The following is a 17967-nucleotide window of genomic DNA, read 5'->3' on the forward strand; positions in this document are numbered from 1 at the left end:
AAAAATGACTAAAAAAAACGGTATCACATTTTTATTCTATTTTTTTTTAATAAAGAAAAAATTTTGATACTTAAATTTAAGTTCTCTAAGTACACAACTGGCATTGTGGAATCGAATTCTATAAGCTGAGACCTATTTCGACTGTAAGATGAATTGATTTATTGAAATTTTTCATTCTTAAAACTATTCTTTTAAAAAACAGTTTAAAGCAACAGCATGTTCAGATACTCATCAATCTCAAAACATTTTTCAATGATGGCAATTTTTCTGCTATCGCGGATTTTTCATTCAAATTTATTATTAAAATGAAATATTGGCATGTTTTGAGTGAAATGCGATCTCTCAGAAGAATGTGCGACAAAACGATGTATGATAGATGTGCGAATAGTGAAATAAGGAAGGAATGCAAAGCTGAGATAAGCATTATCGATAAAATAAAGAAAGGTGTGTTGAGATGGTTTGGACATGTGGAACGAATGAGTGAGGAAAGAACGGTAAAACAAATTTATGAGGCGAACGTTAGTGGGAAAAGAAGCAGAGGAAGACCGAGAAAAACATGGCACGATCAGGTATGCCAAATACTTGAAAGTGGTCAGGTTAGGAGTCGTAACAATCGGCGGGTATGTATGAGGAGATGCATGAACGTGGAAGAGGCGAAGAATGTTTGCAAGGACAGAGTGGTGTGGCGCTCTATTCTCTCTGCCTACCCCTGCGGGGAAGCGGCGTGATGGTTAGTTAGTTAGTTAGTTTTGAGTAATATTGTAATTCGAAGTCGTTATAAGCCAATTTTACAGAAAAGCAAAACGACGGTGATTTTTTTAAATACCAATTTTTTGCGTTTTCACCGTAACGGTGTTTGATGCGTAATGCATCGAAACACGTGTCACAGTAGATTTTAAGAAATAGTGGTATTTACTAAGTAAAACATTAATTAAAAATCTAAAATCCCTGTTTGAATAATCCCTGCTATTTAAAGCTTTTAGCCTGATACCCGCTTTTAATCTTCAAGTTGAATTTACTTTTAAAACCACATATACATATATATAAATGACATTTCAAGTTACTTAGTGTATTTTGCCAGTTCATAGAACGTTGAAAACTTTATAATATGCATCATTAAGTCAAAATTGCATATTTTCGAGTTTACGTTTTTTGCCAGTACACCCACGATGTATGTAACATGTTTAAATAAATAAATAAATAATTTACCTGATCCTTAGAAGGCACATTTAGATCAGTAAAAATGAGTTGGTATGTACAATATTATGAAACCGTTTCGTATCTAAAATTTTGGACCACTAATTGTATAGAGAAACAAATAGTCGACGCGTAACAGGCTATGTAAGTTCCCTCCTACGTTATCCGTAATCCCTTTTCTATGGATGAATACAACGACCTAGATTATACGTAATATTATTTGTATAATACCCCCACGAGTGACAGAGATAAATGTCCTATCTAGGTGGCCTGTAATACTCTAATTTCAGAAACGACTACAGATATACGAGTATTTTTCACCGACGCGATATATTGCAACTACGACGAATATTGTACAATGTTGGCTCATCTTACCAGTCAAGAGTCGAGTAACAATGCTGTACTGTACGCAAATGGGATATATAAATTCGAGGAAATGATAAATAACTTCTTGTTCATATTAAAAACGTGTTATTTGGGTTAGAATTTCACAATGTAAGTTAAGATTTTTTAAAACTTTATAAAATAAAACAACTTTGTTTGAACCACTTTTTATTGGTACACTTTATCCAACCGGTTTCGACAAGAACCTTGTCATCATCAGGGTTTATGTATTAAATTCTAAAACATTGAAATACTCATAGTTAATTACCCTTCCCTTACGATATTTATCGAGTATTTTAACGAGTAACGAGTATTTCAATGTTTTAGAATTTAGTACATAAATCCTGATTATGACAAGGTTCTTGTCGAAAACGGTTGGATAGAGTGTGCCAATAACAAGTGGTTAAAACAAAGTTGTTTTATTTTATAAAGTTTATAAAATGTGCCACAAAGTATCTGCGAAAAACATTCAAGAAATATTTTTTTTCTTCCTTTTCCCGTACTATCAATTTATTAATTGACATTTTATCAATTTACATAATGTACATACATTCGTATGTCTTTATACAAACAAATGTTTAAGTCGCGATAATAAGTATGTAAGCGTTATTTATAAAGAAATCCAGGGATACAAAATGAATAAACTGAAAAAAATACTGTATGTAAAGATGTTTATAAATATTAGTGATCAGTTTTATTTTCTCGTTAGTTTCTATTAAACATGCTTCTTAGCTTATGTTTTTTTATATGTCTATTTACTATACCCGTATATTGTTTTATATTTTATATTTTGCCTTGTGTTTATATCTTTTTTTGTAACTTTCTTATTTGTATTTCAGTTTTGTTGATCTTAATCCCATGTCCCAAAATGAGAAATGGAAATTACTCACCGGGAATATTCTAAATATGACTTATGTATGTAATATGTTTTAAAATTAAAATAAAATAAAAAATAAAATAAAAAACAGTTTATTGTTGTGAATATTTTTTTTAATTACGGCTAGACCTTTATTCGTTCGAAATGTGACGGCAACACGATATGTTACGTTGTATTTACAGTGTCGCGAAGAGAAACCTAACTGCGAGTGAAACCTTAAATTTATTTATTAAGGCAGTCTGCGCCGGTATTGTAAAATGATATATTCCTCGAGTTACGAGGAAACTGAGCACATACAATATAACACAGGAAAACTAATGGACAAAGAACGTGGGAACGATTGTTTAAAAAATATATACCAACCAGATAATACGGGGCCGGGGAGGGGGGAGAATATGCATTTCAGTTAAAAACTATGCCAAGTTTTTTTTTATAATTTTGCAGATTTATTGTGAAATATAAAAGTGCAAATAGGCAGTTTTATATTTCACAATATTTTATTAAATGATTTTGTGTGGTGCTGCAAAAATTCTAAGGCTTTTAATTTTTGCAGCAAGGCATTTTTTTCTTTTTTAAGAAACATATATATTTGTGTTTAATTATTTTCAATTTCATACTATTTCTGTAAGCCTAAACGGTTCATTTTTAAATACATCAAGAAATAACTAGAAGGCGTTTATTTATATTTTATTATCACATATATTTATCATTACTTTTACATTTAGAATTATAGTGTTATTCTTCTATAATATTTTTTTGTATAGAAGTTATTACATTTTCAAGCATACTATCTGAAAAAGATTCTTTTAGAGATATTTTTTTAATTCCGCTATAAACACAATTGGATATACACGTCTCTTATGTATTTCTAGCATAAAAATAAGTTTTTTTGCATAATAATTAGCAAGCGAGCAAAAGAAATCACAACACGTGCAAATGATACTTTTCCACTTAACAACAAAACAAACGTCTTTGCTGCAAATCGGAAATTTTCCATCCACTGCAAATTAACTGCATTATTTAGGTCACTCTTTCATAAGAGCCAAAAAAGGCCGTCGACACAAAAGACAAAGCAAGTTTTTGCCGTAAAGTTCAACCATTTTCGCAAACAATTCAGTATGGCAATGAAACCAAGTTAAGCGTAGTAAAACCGATTCATTACATTTTGCTATGATATAATATGGTAATCGGCCTCAATAACTTGCAACTGCAGCGAGATAATGAACAAATTACTTGGGAAGTTCATTTTTCTCAATACTACAATTAGGGGTTAAATGTTTAATAATAACAAATACATTTGTTATATCAAACACTGGATTATTTGCCTTACGGATGAGATGTCAATTAAAAGGTGTTTCAACTTGATATGAACCATCTATAGTTCCTCTTCTGTGAAAGAAGATGAAAGTCTGAGCATCCCAGGGTTTTCGACCTGACTTTCATATGAAGAGGACCGATAGATGCTTCATATCAAGTTGAAACACCTACGAGTTAAATGTTTAGATTAGGTAATGTTAACTAATGGTGGGATTAACCGGGTGATTTTAAGAATCGAATGATTGGTAATCGAGTCACGTTATTAATCGAATACCTTGTCAAGATGAATCGAATACTTCTACAAGTATTATTGTAAATACAAGTCATTCCTATTTCATTCCATTTTTTTAAAACGACCCTCAACATTTTTAAAATTCACGGTTAGCGACGCAGTTACTATGAAAAAATACTGAAAATGCAAAATATTATTGTTAAATAATCTGATAATTCACATGCTCAATTTTTAGAATTATTTCGATAGCAAACACAATAATCATATTTCAACATCATTTTTCAAGTCTTAGTCAAAAAACAAAAAAATATTACGACTTAAATACGAGTTGTACAGAATTAAATTATACGCCACTTTGATTGTTTCCATTTTCAGCCAACACTTTAAAATATATATATATATTCAATTCGGTGTCTAACGAAACATGGTTGGAGTCCCGACAATCTGGATTCAGACTACTAAAAACGAACTAAAAACCGGCGTACATAATCAAAGCAATTTTAGCGATTTTTCTGTTTGCAACAAATTATCTAGTAATCATCTTCTGAGGACGTTTCAACCTTTGACTTTTTTGTCTGTTTATCGCCGATTTGCAAATTGTATCGACAATACGTAAAGGGTAAGAGAATTGAAAATGAAACGAAAACAAATGGTAGGAAATGATTAATGCGGTGAACTAGACCGGATAATCGGGGTCAAATGCAGCAACGGATGACACAAATAGATCAGCCTAAATTAACACCCGTCACGACTCATCTACTTCCAAAGTTACATGATAAAACTTACAACATTCTGAGTGTGTCCAAATACCAATTTTACCCATTATTGACAACCACACTACTGAAATTCTTGGAAGTTCTATATGAACCAATTTCGAAATGTTGTTCTTGAATCAGTAAAACTTTACTAGAGACATCTATTGGTAAGATGAAAAGAAGTTTTTATTGAGAGGAAACTCTTCTATGTGAGGTCCGAATCCTGGATTATAATCACATACGAGTACATACATGAGAAACGCCAGAGAATAACATTTTCATTTTTATTATTTTAGCTTTTAATTTGACCAGTTAATTTATTTACAATATTTTGAGTGTATCCAAATACTTGTTCACAAATCTGGATTATCTCCAATTACAGGAGTATTTTTTTAAAATAATTTTTTGACATCTCAACATAGATGGAGAAGTATCAAAAATTTCAGTAGTGTGTTTGTCAATCCTGGGTAGAATTGGTGAAAGTTACGCATGTGTAAAGTGATCACTTAAACCAGCCTATGACGGCCGTAAGCCCCGTAAATGCCCAGACATTCACATTCTTCTTCATTTATGTTAAGATGTCAAAAAAAAAGATAAAACTTCACTCATTTACAAATACGAGGTCACTTGGCAATATCTCTCACGGATTTAATTGAATAAATACATAATTTTTCTTTTTTCTGCAATATGATTGATGAGAAGTAATATACTAAATAAATACTTGAAAGCGGTCTGGTGAGGAGTTGAAATAATTGACGGGTATGTACAAGGAGATGCATGAATGTGGAATAGGCTAATAATGCTTGCATTCGTTCTATTCTCTCTGCCTACCTCTGCGGCGTGATGGTAAGTAGTTAGTTAGAGGAAGTAATTTTTTTTAAACACACAACACAGACTTGATTGATGTAAATTTTCTGTAAAATTTCTAAATAAAATAAATAAATGAAATAAACATTGCTTTAATCGTACTTTTTTACCCCATTCGCGATTCGTACGCCATTTGTATTATCCTTCAATGAGTAATTCAAATCACTCGTTAAGAATATCATGCGTGTAGCTTTATATATATATATATATATATATATATATATATATATATATATATATATATATATATATATATATATATATATATATATATATATATATATATATATATATATATATATATATATATATATATATATATATATATATATATATATATATATATATATATATATATATATATATATATATATATATATATATATATATATATATATATATATATATATATATATATATATATATGTATATATATATATATATATATATATATATATATATATATATATATATATATATATATATATATATATACATATATATATATATATGTATATATATATATAGATATATATATATATATATATATATATATATATATATATATATATATATATATATATATATATATATATATATATATATATATATATATATATATATATATATATATTTATATATATATATATATATATGTATATATATATGTATATATGTATATATATATATATATATATATATATATATATATATATACATATATATATATATATATATATATACATATATACATATATATATATATATATATATATATATATATATATATATATATATATATATATATATATATATATATATATATATATATATATATATATATATATATATATATATATATATATATATACATATATATATATATATTTATATATATATATATATATATATATATATATATATATATATATATACATATATATATATATATATACATATATATATATATATATATATATATATATATATATATATATATATATATATATATATATATATATATATATATATATATATATATATATATGTATATATATATAAAATTAAATACATATAATAAAAAAATAACAAATTATCTGTTATTTTTTGTGTGTGGGTGGTTGGTAATCTCCGGACTGAATACTGGCAACGTGTCGTGCATAATAAAATAAAAATTAAATGGAAATTGTCACAACGGGTATGATTGGTGTGCAACATTTGTCTTTGCATCAGTTTGGGCTTGAAGTAATTAGGCGTATTGTGCATAAAAAATACACGCCTTGTTCACGACTCGAAAAATATCTTTCAAAATCACACTTGACTGATTGGTCCAGTTCACCGTGAAACGGCTAGTCAACGAGTCAGTAACTTGAAATAAATAAAAAAAGACTGGACTTGTACAACTGCTGTATTGAAAAAAATGGACAAATGAGTTTTTATTTTAATTTTTATCAAGCATAATGAACACGTTAAACTGAAATAATGATTTATCAAGGCTGAACATCCGATAGCCCGCAACTTAATTTTCTTTAAACCCAGGTAACATTTGACGTACCTAATTGATTTTTATAAAACGCCATTTTTGTATGGAAACAATGTTTTTCTTCCAAAGAAATATGTGATTTTGAAAAGACATATGTTATTGAAAGGTTGAAAGGAGTTTAAAAATTATTCAAATATTTTTTTCAATATTCTTAAAAAAAACAAATACCAATATTTAAAAAATGTGGAGACACTTGAGACATTCGAGGTACATAAAAATTTAATATAAAAATTATAAAACAATATTGAGTAATTTTATAATAAAAATAACGTTTTCAGATTCTTTCTGGTTCAAAATTTAGCTCAATCGGTAAAACTGACGCGATCTCCTAAGGTACTGGGTTCATACCCCGGAATAGATAGCAATTATTTTCTTCAAGATATAGTTATTCATAAATATTTCCTAATAAAAAAATCCTATACCAGTTTCATTATTATAAGTCATATTCTCTTACTCTCCCATTACAACATACTATTTCTCCTCTATTGTCTTTTTGATGCGCCAGTAATATCTTTCATCCCGAGCTTCTTCACTAACATCATCTGTATCCCATAAAACATATTCCACTGCAAGATCAATAAGAAATGGAAGGATACGGAAGAGGTCTATATCCAGCAGTGTAGGACAGAAAGCTAAAGAAGAAGAAGACAAAATCTAGAAATCTAGAGCGCAGGACTTAGCACATTGCAATCAAGTAATTGACAATCCAGTGAAAACAATTGAATCGTTGTTGTGCCTTATGCTCCATTAGAGTGCTATTAATTATCATTAGCATTATTTTAATTATAAATGAATACATATACAGTGAAACCTCTATCTATCGTTCCTCGAATAATCGTTTTCCCGGATGTTTCGTTTATTTCTTCAACCCCGGATTCATTTCACACAAAAATAGATCCCATTGATCATCATTTAATCGCATTCATCGTTTGAATTACGCTCCAAATTTGATATTTTTGACTATAAAAATTTAAAATAGTAATCAGTTGTCTTTGTTTTTCTTAAATAAACCATTTTGAAAACGTATCAATTGGTTTTATTGTCAATTTGTATGATACCCATTTCCTTTTTTTTTGTATTTTTTCTAAAATCAACTATTTTGTGCAAATTTGCAAAAAAGTACACTCGAGTTACTGGTATGTCATACAAATTGTTTTCCCGCATTCATAGTTTATTTCGATAGGTCCCTTGAAAAACGATAGATAGAGGTTTCACTGTATATGTATATGGAAAAACACTAGGAAGTAGGTTGTCTTAAAATAGAATAAGAACATAATTTATAATGTGTTCTTAATGTTTATTATATCTGTAAGGTCACCGATGGAGTCTGCATACTAACAAATGTCTGACAGTATAAATAAAGTGACCTTACTGGTGATAACACAGCGTGCCCATTGTAAACTTATCAGTGACATTGTTCTGCAACATTGAATTTATAGCATTCCCGATGTGTTTTAATGCAGTTCAACAAACAGTATCATCGGAAAACTGAACCAAAAGAACTATCCGACATTGACATGATTAACACAGACATGGTTATAATAGGCGGCTTATATTCGTGAAAGTATAATGCATGTTTAAATATTAAACCATGATAAATCATTTATTATAAGTAAATATCATTGAATTTACCATGGTAAAGATTTCAGGTAATGGTCAGCACGCTGGCTTACTGTTCTGGAGATCCCGGGTTCGAATCTCAGGGGGGGTCAAATAATTATAAGTGATTTTTTCACTCCAATATTTATTTAATATTACCCCAGACTGGTACCTGAAGCAAAGGGCTGATAACCTTTGATTCAAGTATAATTCACCTTGATCAAGATAATTCTGCGTTTATATGATGCAGTGCCCTATGCACCACTGGGTGCGGGATAAGGGTTTAAAAAAAAAACAAAAAAGCCACCACTAAAATATGAAATTAACATTTTTCACAAATCGTTTTCTCTAACCCATATCTGCATACAGTGGTGTATAGGGTAAGGCATCAGATTGACGCTGCGTAACTTTGATCGCTAATTGCACAAAGAAAGTGATCAGCTTCAAACTCCTAGATCTTAGAGTTGAATATATTTTGTAAGATAGAGGTGACATTAATGAAAGAGCGTGAGATGGGGGGTATTACTACCATATTGGAGAGGAACAGAGGAGATATATAAGGTAGAAAGAAGTACGAGAATAGCAGCAATGTCTAGGACCGTAATAATAATAAAAATATGCCAGATACTAATTAAAGCTTATTTTTTGACATCTCATCAAAGATGAAGAAGAATATGGAAGTCTGGGCATATACGGAGTTGACGACCGTCATAGGCTGGTTTAAGTGATCACTTTACACACGTGTAACATTCACCAATTCTACCCATTATTGACAACCACACTACTCAAATTCATGAAAATAACTATGAATAAATATGAAAATAACTCCTGTAATTGGAGATAATCCAGATTTTGTGAACAAGTATTTGGACACACTCAAAATGTTGTAAATAAATTATCTGGTCAAATTATAAGCTTAAGTAATAAAAATGAAAATGATATTTTCTGGCGTTTCACTTAAACCAGCCTATGACGGTCGTCAGCCCCGTAAATGCCCAGACTTCCATATTCTTCTTCATCTTTGATGAGATGTCAAAAAAAATATGAAAATAACTCCTGTAGTTGGAGATAATCCAGATTTTGTGAACAAGTATTTGGACACACTCAAAATGTTGTAATTAAAGCTTATTTATTATCATGCAATGTCGACTTCCAGTCACTGTAAAAATTAACATTTTTTATTTTAGTGTTATTTTTTCCTATGATTTTTATGATACAATTCAATTTGATTAGCACGGACATACTTAAATTGTTACTTGCGTGAAAGTAAGGCGATACAAGTCCTACATTACTGATTACGGGATGAAAGAGAGGCTACAAATATGTGTTTACAAATGGCTAATAGACAAACCAATCCAGTGTCTACATAAGTGGAAGGGGAAGCTATTGGCTCCACTTAGGATGCTGTTTCAACTTATTGAACAATCTGGAAGAATAATTTCGGAATGACTATTTACATGACGCCAATGCCCTGTCTAATTGGACTGTCCCCGGCATTGTCATGTACATAAATGGCCCATAAGAACATATAAAAAGTTATAATAAATATTATATTGAAAATGAAGAGTTTACGGACATCCTATACCAAAAATCAGGTTAACTAAAGTATAATGTGATTTATTTGATCAATTAGCGGATATTTTTAATTAGTGAACATAAAAATAAACAAAGAATTCAAGAAGTGAGAGGGATATCATTGTTTGAAAATATATTATGTTTCGAATTTATTACTCAATGCTTTGGAACAATATTTACGAACAATAAGGTAATTAGAGAAGAATTATTTCAACAGCTGATGATAAATAAAAAATAAATATATAAAATTGATTTAAATATGAGTTGTGTGTATGTTATAATTATTTTGTTTTTTTTCCTCATTTTTAATCAAGGTGAATCAATTATCATATATTTAAATTAAAAAAACATTTGTTTACTGTTCCTATATTTGTATATAAAAAATATATGTGAAATTGTAATAAAAAGTCATGACTATTAATTAAAAAATGAGAGGAATAAAAATAAGATCAGCATTTATGTATTTTTTTTTTTAAATATTGCATAAATTATATGATATGACAGAAAATACGAACAATGAAAGGAGGCTAATGATTTTAAAAATAAATGTTTCAACTATTGTGATAGTATTATTAGAGTAAGAAGAAAGCCGTAGTGTAATGGTCAGCAAGCTCGGCTACCATACAAGAGGTCTCGGGTTCGATTCCCAAGGGGGAGGGTCAAATAAATGTATGAGATTTTTTAACTCTAATATTTATTCAATATTACCCTGGTCTAGTACCTAAAGCGGAGGGCTGATCTCTTTTCCTTCATGTGTTAAGGATCAAGATAACACTGTGTTTTTATGATGCAGTGCCCTATGCACCATTGGGGTGCGGATAAGGGGTTGAATGAAGAAGAAAAGGGAAGTCAAAACAAGTTGATTTTTAAAGCACTGTGATGATTTTAACGAAAAATCTGTTTCAAAAATGTCATAAAAAAATTTATAGAATCTGCCATTTTAAAATATCTAAAAACGGGCTTTTAAGGATGGGTATTTATATAACTGGAGACTCCAAGAATTTGGGTAACAGAACAAGCAGTAACTAATAAATTGTTACATGCAAATAATGAAAAGCTCTGTTATAAATATCATGTTTCAAATTGCCAATTTCAAATTGCCAAGCTGAGATAAGCATTATCGATAAAATTAAGAAAGGTGTGTTGAGATGGTTTGGACATGTAGAACAAATGAGTGAGGAAAGAACGGTAAAACAAATTTATGAGGCGAATGTTAGCGGGAAAAGAAGCAGAGGAAGACCGAGAAAAACATGGCACTATCAGGTATGCCAAATACTTGAAAGTGGTCAGGTTAGGAGTCGTAACAATCGGCGGGTATGTATGAGGAGATGCATGAACGTGGAAGAGGCGAAGAATGTTTGCAAGGACAGAGTGGTGTGGCGCTCTATTCTCTCTGCCTACCCCTGCGGGGAAGCGGCGTGATGGTTAGTTAGTTAGTTAGTTTTAAATTGCCAATAATTCAAGCATACTTATTTCTGACAATTCAGGTTATATTTATACCAATAATTACAATTGTTTCTTGCATCTAGCATCAAGGAAAAAAATACACAAATAGCGGAACATAATAGAAAATCATTTTTTAATTATGTTAACTCTGATAACTGTAAACATTTTGTAGGACACAGATAAATGTATTGTCAGACAACTATAAATTTATTAAAAAAAAAAGATAAACGCTCATGTCGAAGAAATAAACTTGACACAATTTACTAGAAAGTAATCATGAATATGAGGATAATTTATAAAAAGTACAAGCACAATATTTATCCATAATATTTGTATTTTAATGCATCATTTAAATGTCGCTGTGTTACGTTTTGAGATCTTAAGAATAATAATAAAAAAAACAAGGATATAATGAAAGATGACGTTTGAGTTTCCCTGTTGTATCAGTTTCACTATTCTCTGTTTCCTACCTACAAACACCCATAACTCTAGAGACCAGGTGTCTTCATTAAGTCAAAAGTGTTGATTGGATCCGGTGCCCTATGCACCATTGGACGCGATCAAGAAACTTATTTATTTGATTAATTAGATTTTTTATAACAAGTATGTGTACAACAGTTTTTAAAAACAAGTGTGTGTTTGTCCGCCTCCGTAGTGTAATGGTTAGCATGTTTAGCTACCATGCTGGAGGTCCCGGGTTCGATTCCCAAGGGGGATGAAAGTAAATATTAGTGATTTTAAGTCCCTGAAGCGCAGGAGTGATCACCTTGCCTTCATGTAGGTAACTATCAAGATAACACTGCGTCAATATGATGCAGTGCCCTATGCACCATTGGGTGCGGATAAGGTTTAGAAGAGTATGTGTACATCGGAAGACTTAAAGATGTAAATATACAGTTTACTTTTCTGTATTATCTGTCCTCGTACTATAGTTATATAATATAAAATAATTTACATTAAATTTAAAAATGCGGGAAGCAAAATGATCGTCAAAAACACAAAATCCTGCATAGACTAGATTTAATATTGAATTAATTTTAATCTAAATTTAATATTAATCTTATATTTGATATCAATTTGAAACCAGTTCTATGCTAATTAAAACTTATTTTTAGTTTGTTGGCATTGAATGAGGACCTTGACACCTCTGCTGCACATTTGTTAATAGGACATTAATTGATTGTCAATTAGTCATAGTGTGCGAAAACTTTTACTATGTCAATATTAAATTATTTTCATTAATTGTTACCGGCATAAAAACATTCAGGCTTTCATACCTTTTTAAAATTCCTTATAAATTACAATTTTTTTTTAATAGAAAACAAGGGAAAAAATAAAATTCATTTATTCAATTTATTATTTGGGCATTCACTTTGTGGTAAGACATGATGAAATTATTTATGCTTTAGTTTATATTCAGACCCGAAGATGGAAGCGTCTGTAACTACTGAAACTAGTCATTAAAATAAATATAAATGAAGTTTTATCATTTACAAATAAAATACATATAGGAAAATATCACTCTAAATTTAAGATATCGCTCACTCCTTTCAAGAACGTCATAAATAAAAAATCGTCAATTTTCAGTTGTGCTTATTTTCGGAATGCTCAGAAAATGTACTATATCCCAGCAAAAGAGGCATATTTTTAACTTAATATTTACCCGCTACAGGGCAGAAAGTGTTGTTTTTGCATTTTGAAGATTGTATTGTTTAATTATTTTTTCAAATATATTAAATATTTTTCAAATGGAGAAAAAAACCTTAAGGTTTTACCTAAAAAGATCTGTTGCACATCAAAAACTTCAATAAGTGGCTTGATATATATTTTTAATGCATTGTGTTATATTTTTAATCTTTAAAAACCTTCTCCTGAAAAATCAAGTTTTTTGATTTATGACGTTCTTGAAAGGAGAAAGCGATATGTCAACAGAGAGTTTGTGGGAATTGAACAAGGCTATTAAAATATTGTATTCATACTTTCTTACAGTAGGTACTGTTCAAATATATTTTTTTTTTATTATACAGTATGAAGACGATGCATTCTTATTATGCATTACTACTGATATCAATTTAAGGCAAATGCGGATATGAAAAAGGTTTAAATATTCTAATAAAAATATTACATAAATAATCATGCAACAGGAAGACATAAAACAAGAATATCATTTCATATCCCAATTTAAATGATATGGACAGTAAAAATAATCAAGGATATCAATTTACTTCTGAATTTTAAAAAGATAAGATTTATATATACATATCAGATGTTATTCAAAATATGATTAACCTTGAAATAAATTGGTTGATAATATTATTTTTTATTAATTAATTCGGCAGTCATTTGTGGTACTATGAGTACTTATCTATTTATTTAAATAACGCTTATTCTTGCTATATATTTATAATTATTATATCATTTGCATAACAAACGTTTCAGTGTACTTAGTATTCACTTAATTTTCAAACACCATGTGGAAAATCTAGCCTATATTAGAGTGCTGTGCCCTAAGGATGAGGAGAGGGTAAGAGATCTTCATACTTTGTATCGGTAGGAACATGGTTAATACGAAGGGTTTTAGGTCATTATTATTTGTTCGCAAATAATATCAGATTCCTAGAATTTGTTTTCAGTTTTCCAAATTTTATAAAGACTTTCAGGACTCCATTGCTTTTTTTAGATAAAAAAATTAATTTATCATATTGCAAATGAATATTGGGACACTATTGTGAATAATGGTAACAAGTACCGACGTATAGGGATAAATGGCAACCCTGTTTCAAAGATAAGTGTTTTTTATGGTCATTTTAAATAGATAAATCGTGGTTATCTCTTTTCTATAGCTCTGTCTCTAATAAAATGTATGCGTTGAAATCCTGGAAATGCAGTTGTTTTTTAAAAAACATTGTAGCCGTTAAAAAATTATGTAAAAACCTTAAAAAAATGATGTTTTAACAGTTACATAGAAGAATCTCATTAGGTGGGAAAGAAGAAAATATTTTGTTACAGGGATAAAAGTTAATACATAATATTAGGGGGTGAAAATACAGCATTGCTTTATTTTTGTTTTTTGACTTTTACCATAATACTAGGGTGGTGTAAAATATACCAATCCATCCTGGTAAGGTATTAAAATAAAGCACTTACCTTGCAAGTTGTCTAGCATGTACGTGAGCAGCTTGTGCGTCCCATTGTTTTCCCCGTAGATGGAGAATATCTCCTTGGACAATGGGTTTCCGTGCAAACCGAGGATCTGAAGGTGGAACAACTTGCCGAGTTCATACGGCAGAACGCGAAGGTAGTTATGGTGGAGGAGCAGTTCTCTGGAATACACAAGGATACGGTCTTAAAACACATCTAGACATTTAAAAAATTGAAAATGTGGATTGTAATGAGGTTAAAATAATTATGAACTAATGAACTGTAACACGTGGCATAGTAATCTAGAAAAACATTTTACGCCCCTAAATATCAAAAAAAAAACGATATTATTTGAGGATATTAAAAGTGAACCTGATAACCACCCGAAGTACAGTTTGCAAATGATTTTTCGTTTCTCACGGCAGTTCAATTAAAAAATGGTTTTCTAAGAACTATTTTCCATATCTGATTGATATGTAGCCAGTAGTTATAAGAAAATAACTGGCAGTATTTTTTAAAGTGGATTTCTTATACATCACTTCAAGGAATTTGTAAAAATTATACTGTGCTTCAACATTGGATGACAGTATAATTTCTCTATTTGTTCATTATGCATATTATAGGGTTAGACTATTATCATAATAATTCTGAGAAAAACATTCCCTATCATAATGATATATTAGTGTATACAGGAACATAGTTTTATAGATGCACTTGGATAAAGATGCATTCACCTATTAACATAATCCATAGGTATATCGACAAACACGCTGAATTAGGCAATGTATTTGGATTGAGGTCTGTATATGGGTACAAAGTTGTATCAGCAAGATGTTGTTTACCACATTATGTATAGTTAATTTATGCCTAGGATTTATTTTTCCCTGTAGACTCCCATTTACCATGGTGGATATGTTCCACGCAAATAGTGGTTAGAGATTGCATGTATAAAATAAATTCAAGATTTGAAAAATAGAATTCATCAACGTTTATTTTAATTTAAAAAAATAATAAAGAAAATTGTGACAAAGATTATTCACTATCAGTCAATAGACAAACACATTAATGCACATATCGCTCACTCCTTTCAAGAACGTCATAAATCAAAAATCGACAATTTTCAGTTGTGCATGTTTTCGGAATGCCAAGAAAATGTACTATATCCCAGAAAAAGAGGCATATTTTTAACTTAATATTTACCAGCTACAGGGCAGAAAGTGTTGTTTTTGCATTTAGAAGAAAATGTATTCTTTAATTATTTTTTTTAATATACTAAATATTTTTCAAATGGAGAAAAAACCTTCAGGTTTCACATAAAAAGATGTGTTGCATAGTAAAAAGTTCAATAAGTGGCTTGATATTTATTTTTAATACATTGTATTATATTATTATTCTTTAAAAACGTTCTCCTGAAAAATCAAGTTTTTTGATTTATGACGTTCTTGAAAGGAGTGAGCGATATGATACACTATACAATATAACATGACAATTTTTTAATACTAAGCTATCCAATTTTTTCCAGGACAATTCCTGGAAAAAACACTGTTTGCATCCTTCCCGCGCCCCCTACTTTACAGCTTTAATTTTTTCATTATTACGTGATCTCTTAACAATGTAACGACGAAATGCTCCGGTCAGTCCCCATCTTTAGAAATGGCGGATATTAAATGAATAATTACATGTTGATTGATGTTCGAATAGTGAAATAAGGAAGGAATGCAAAGCTGAGACAAGCATTATCGATAAAATTAAGAAAGGTGTGTTGAGATGGTTTGGACATGTAGAACAAATGTGTGAGGAAAGAACGGTAAAACAAATTTATGAGGCGAATGTAATTGAAAAAGGAGCAGAGGAAGACCGAGAAAAACTTGTATGCCAAATACTTGAAAGTGGTCAGGTTAGGAGTCGAAATAATCGGCGGGTATGTATGAGGAGATGCATGGACGTGGAAGAGGCGAAGAATGTTTGCAAGGACAGAGTGGTGTGGCGTTCTATTCTCTCTGCCTACCCATGTGTCCGAAGGAGTTTTCCGAAGCGGGATTTTTCTACACATTTAACAAGAGTAGGTACTTTTTAATTTATTTTTTTAATGTATACGCCTTAAATGTTAGTTTGTAATGTATATATTAATTACTTTTTGACATCTCATCAAAGATGAAGAAAAATATGGAAGTCTGGGCATTTACGGGGCTGACGACCGTCATAGGCTGGTTGTATACAAAGTGTTGTATATATTAATTATCAAATAAATTGAAAAATTGAAAATGAAATTGAAATGAATATAGGGTCTCTCACCTGAGCTGGATGAGGTCCCCCAGCTCGGCGGGCAGGCTGCGCAGCTTGTTGCTGGAGACGTCGAGCGTGCGCAGGGCCGCGAGGCGCGCCACGTCGGGCGGCAGGCGCTGCAGGCAGTTGTCGTTGAGGTAGAGTGCCGTGAGGTTGGCGAGCCCCCACAGCGCGGGCGCCAGGCTGCGCACGCCGCCCGTCACCTCCAGCGCGGCCCACTGCGCGCGCCGCCCGCCCGCGCGCTCCGCCTCCGACATGATGCTGTGCGCGCGCCGCCCGCCCGCCTCGTATTTGTCTTTGCTGCGGGACATTGTGGTACCTGCGGGACGGGAAACACCTTATTGTAACATTCAACTCTCCGGATACCGTTCACTCTTCTCAACACACTTTGGACGGGAAAGGTATTTGTACCCGTTCGGTCGATTGATGCTTAAGGACGGAAAGGGTATTTCTATCTTCTTCGCAAGCCTCATTTCAAAAGCAGAAAAGAAGGAATTATTTATAATTTATATTTGAAGCACTTACTTTGTGATTTTCCATTTTTTAATTAAAATGTAACTTTGTTTTAAATTCAGTATAAATATTTTATTATAACTTAATTATAATGTCTACCGGTTTCCAAGCAAACCGCTTCATTATCAAGACTGATTAATCAGTCTTGATAAAGAAGCGGTTAGCTTCGAAACCGGTAGACATTATAATTAAGTTGTAATAAAATATTTACAGTGATGTAAAAAAAAAGTAACAT

General features: G+C 30.7%; 1 protein-coding gene across 2 annotated transcripts in view; it reads right to left on the bottom strand.

Moving 5' to 3' along the window:
- twin (CCR4-NOT transcription complex subunit 6-like twin) overlaps nt 1-17967 on the bottom strand; it is a 336377-nt gene that overhangs the window by 313911 nt on the left and 4499 nt on the right. For both annotated transcript variants that reach the window (XM_088257455.1, XM_088257454.1), the window contains exons 2-3: nt 17229-17538; nt 14940-15115 (exon numbers count right to left, since the gene is read on the bottom strand). In XM_088257455.1, coding sequence (XP_088113581.1) covers nt 14940-15115; nt 17229-17530 — 478 coding nt within the window. In that variant the 5' untranslated portion in view covers nt 17531-17538. The remainder of the gene's footprint in view (nt 1-14939; nt 15116-17228; nt 17539-17967) is intronic.

The sequence above is a fragment of the Brachycentrus maculatus genome, unplaced genomic scaffold (genome assembly GCF_059751285.1).
Source record: "Brachycentrus maculatus isolate JH-2025_06_01 unplaced genomic scaffold, ASM5975128v1 h1tg000081l, whole genome shotgun sequence".
Taxonomy (NCBI): domain Eukaryota; kingdom Metazoa; phylum Arthropoda; class Insecta; order Trichoptera; family Brachycentridae; genus Brachycentrus; species Brachycentrus maculatus.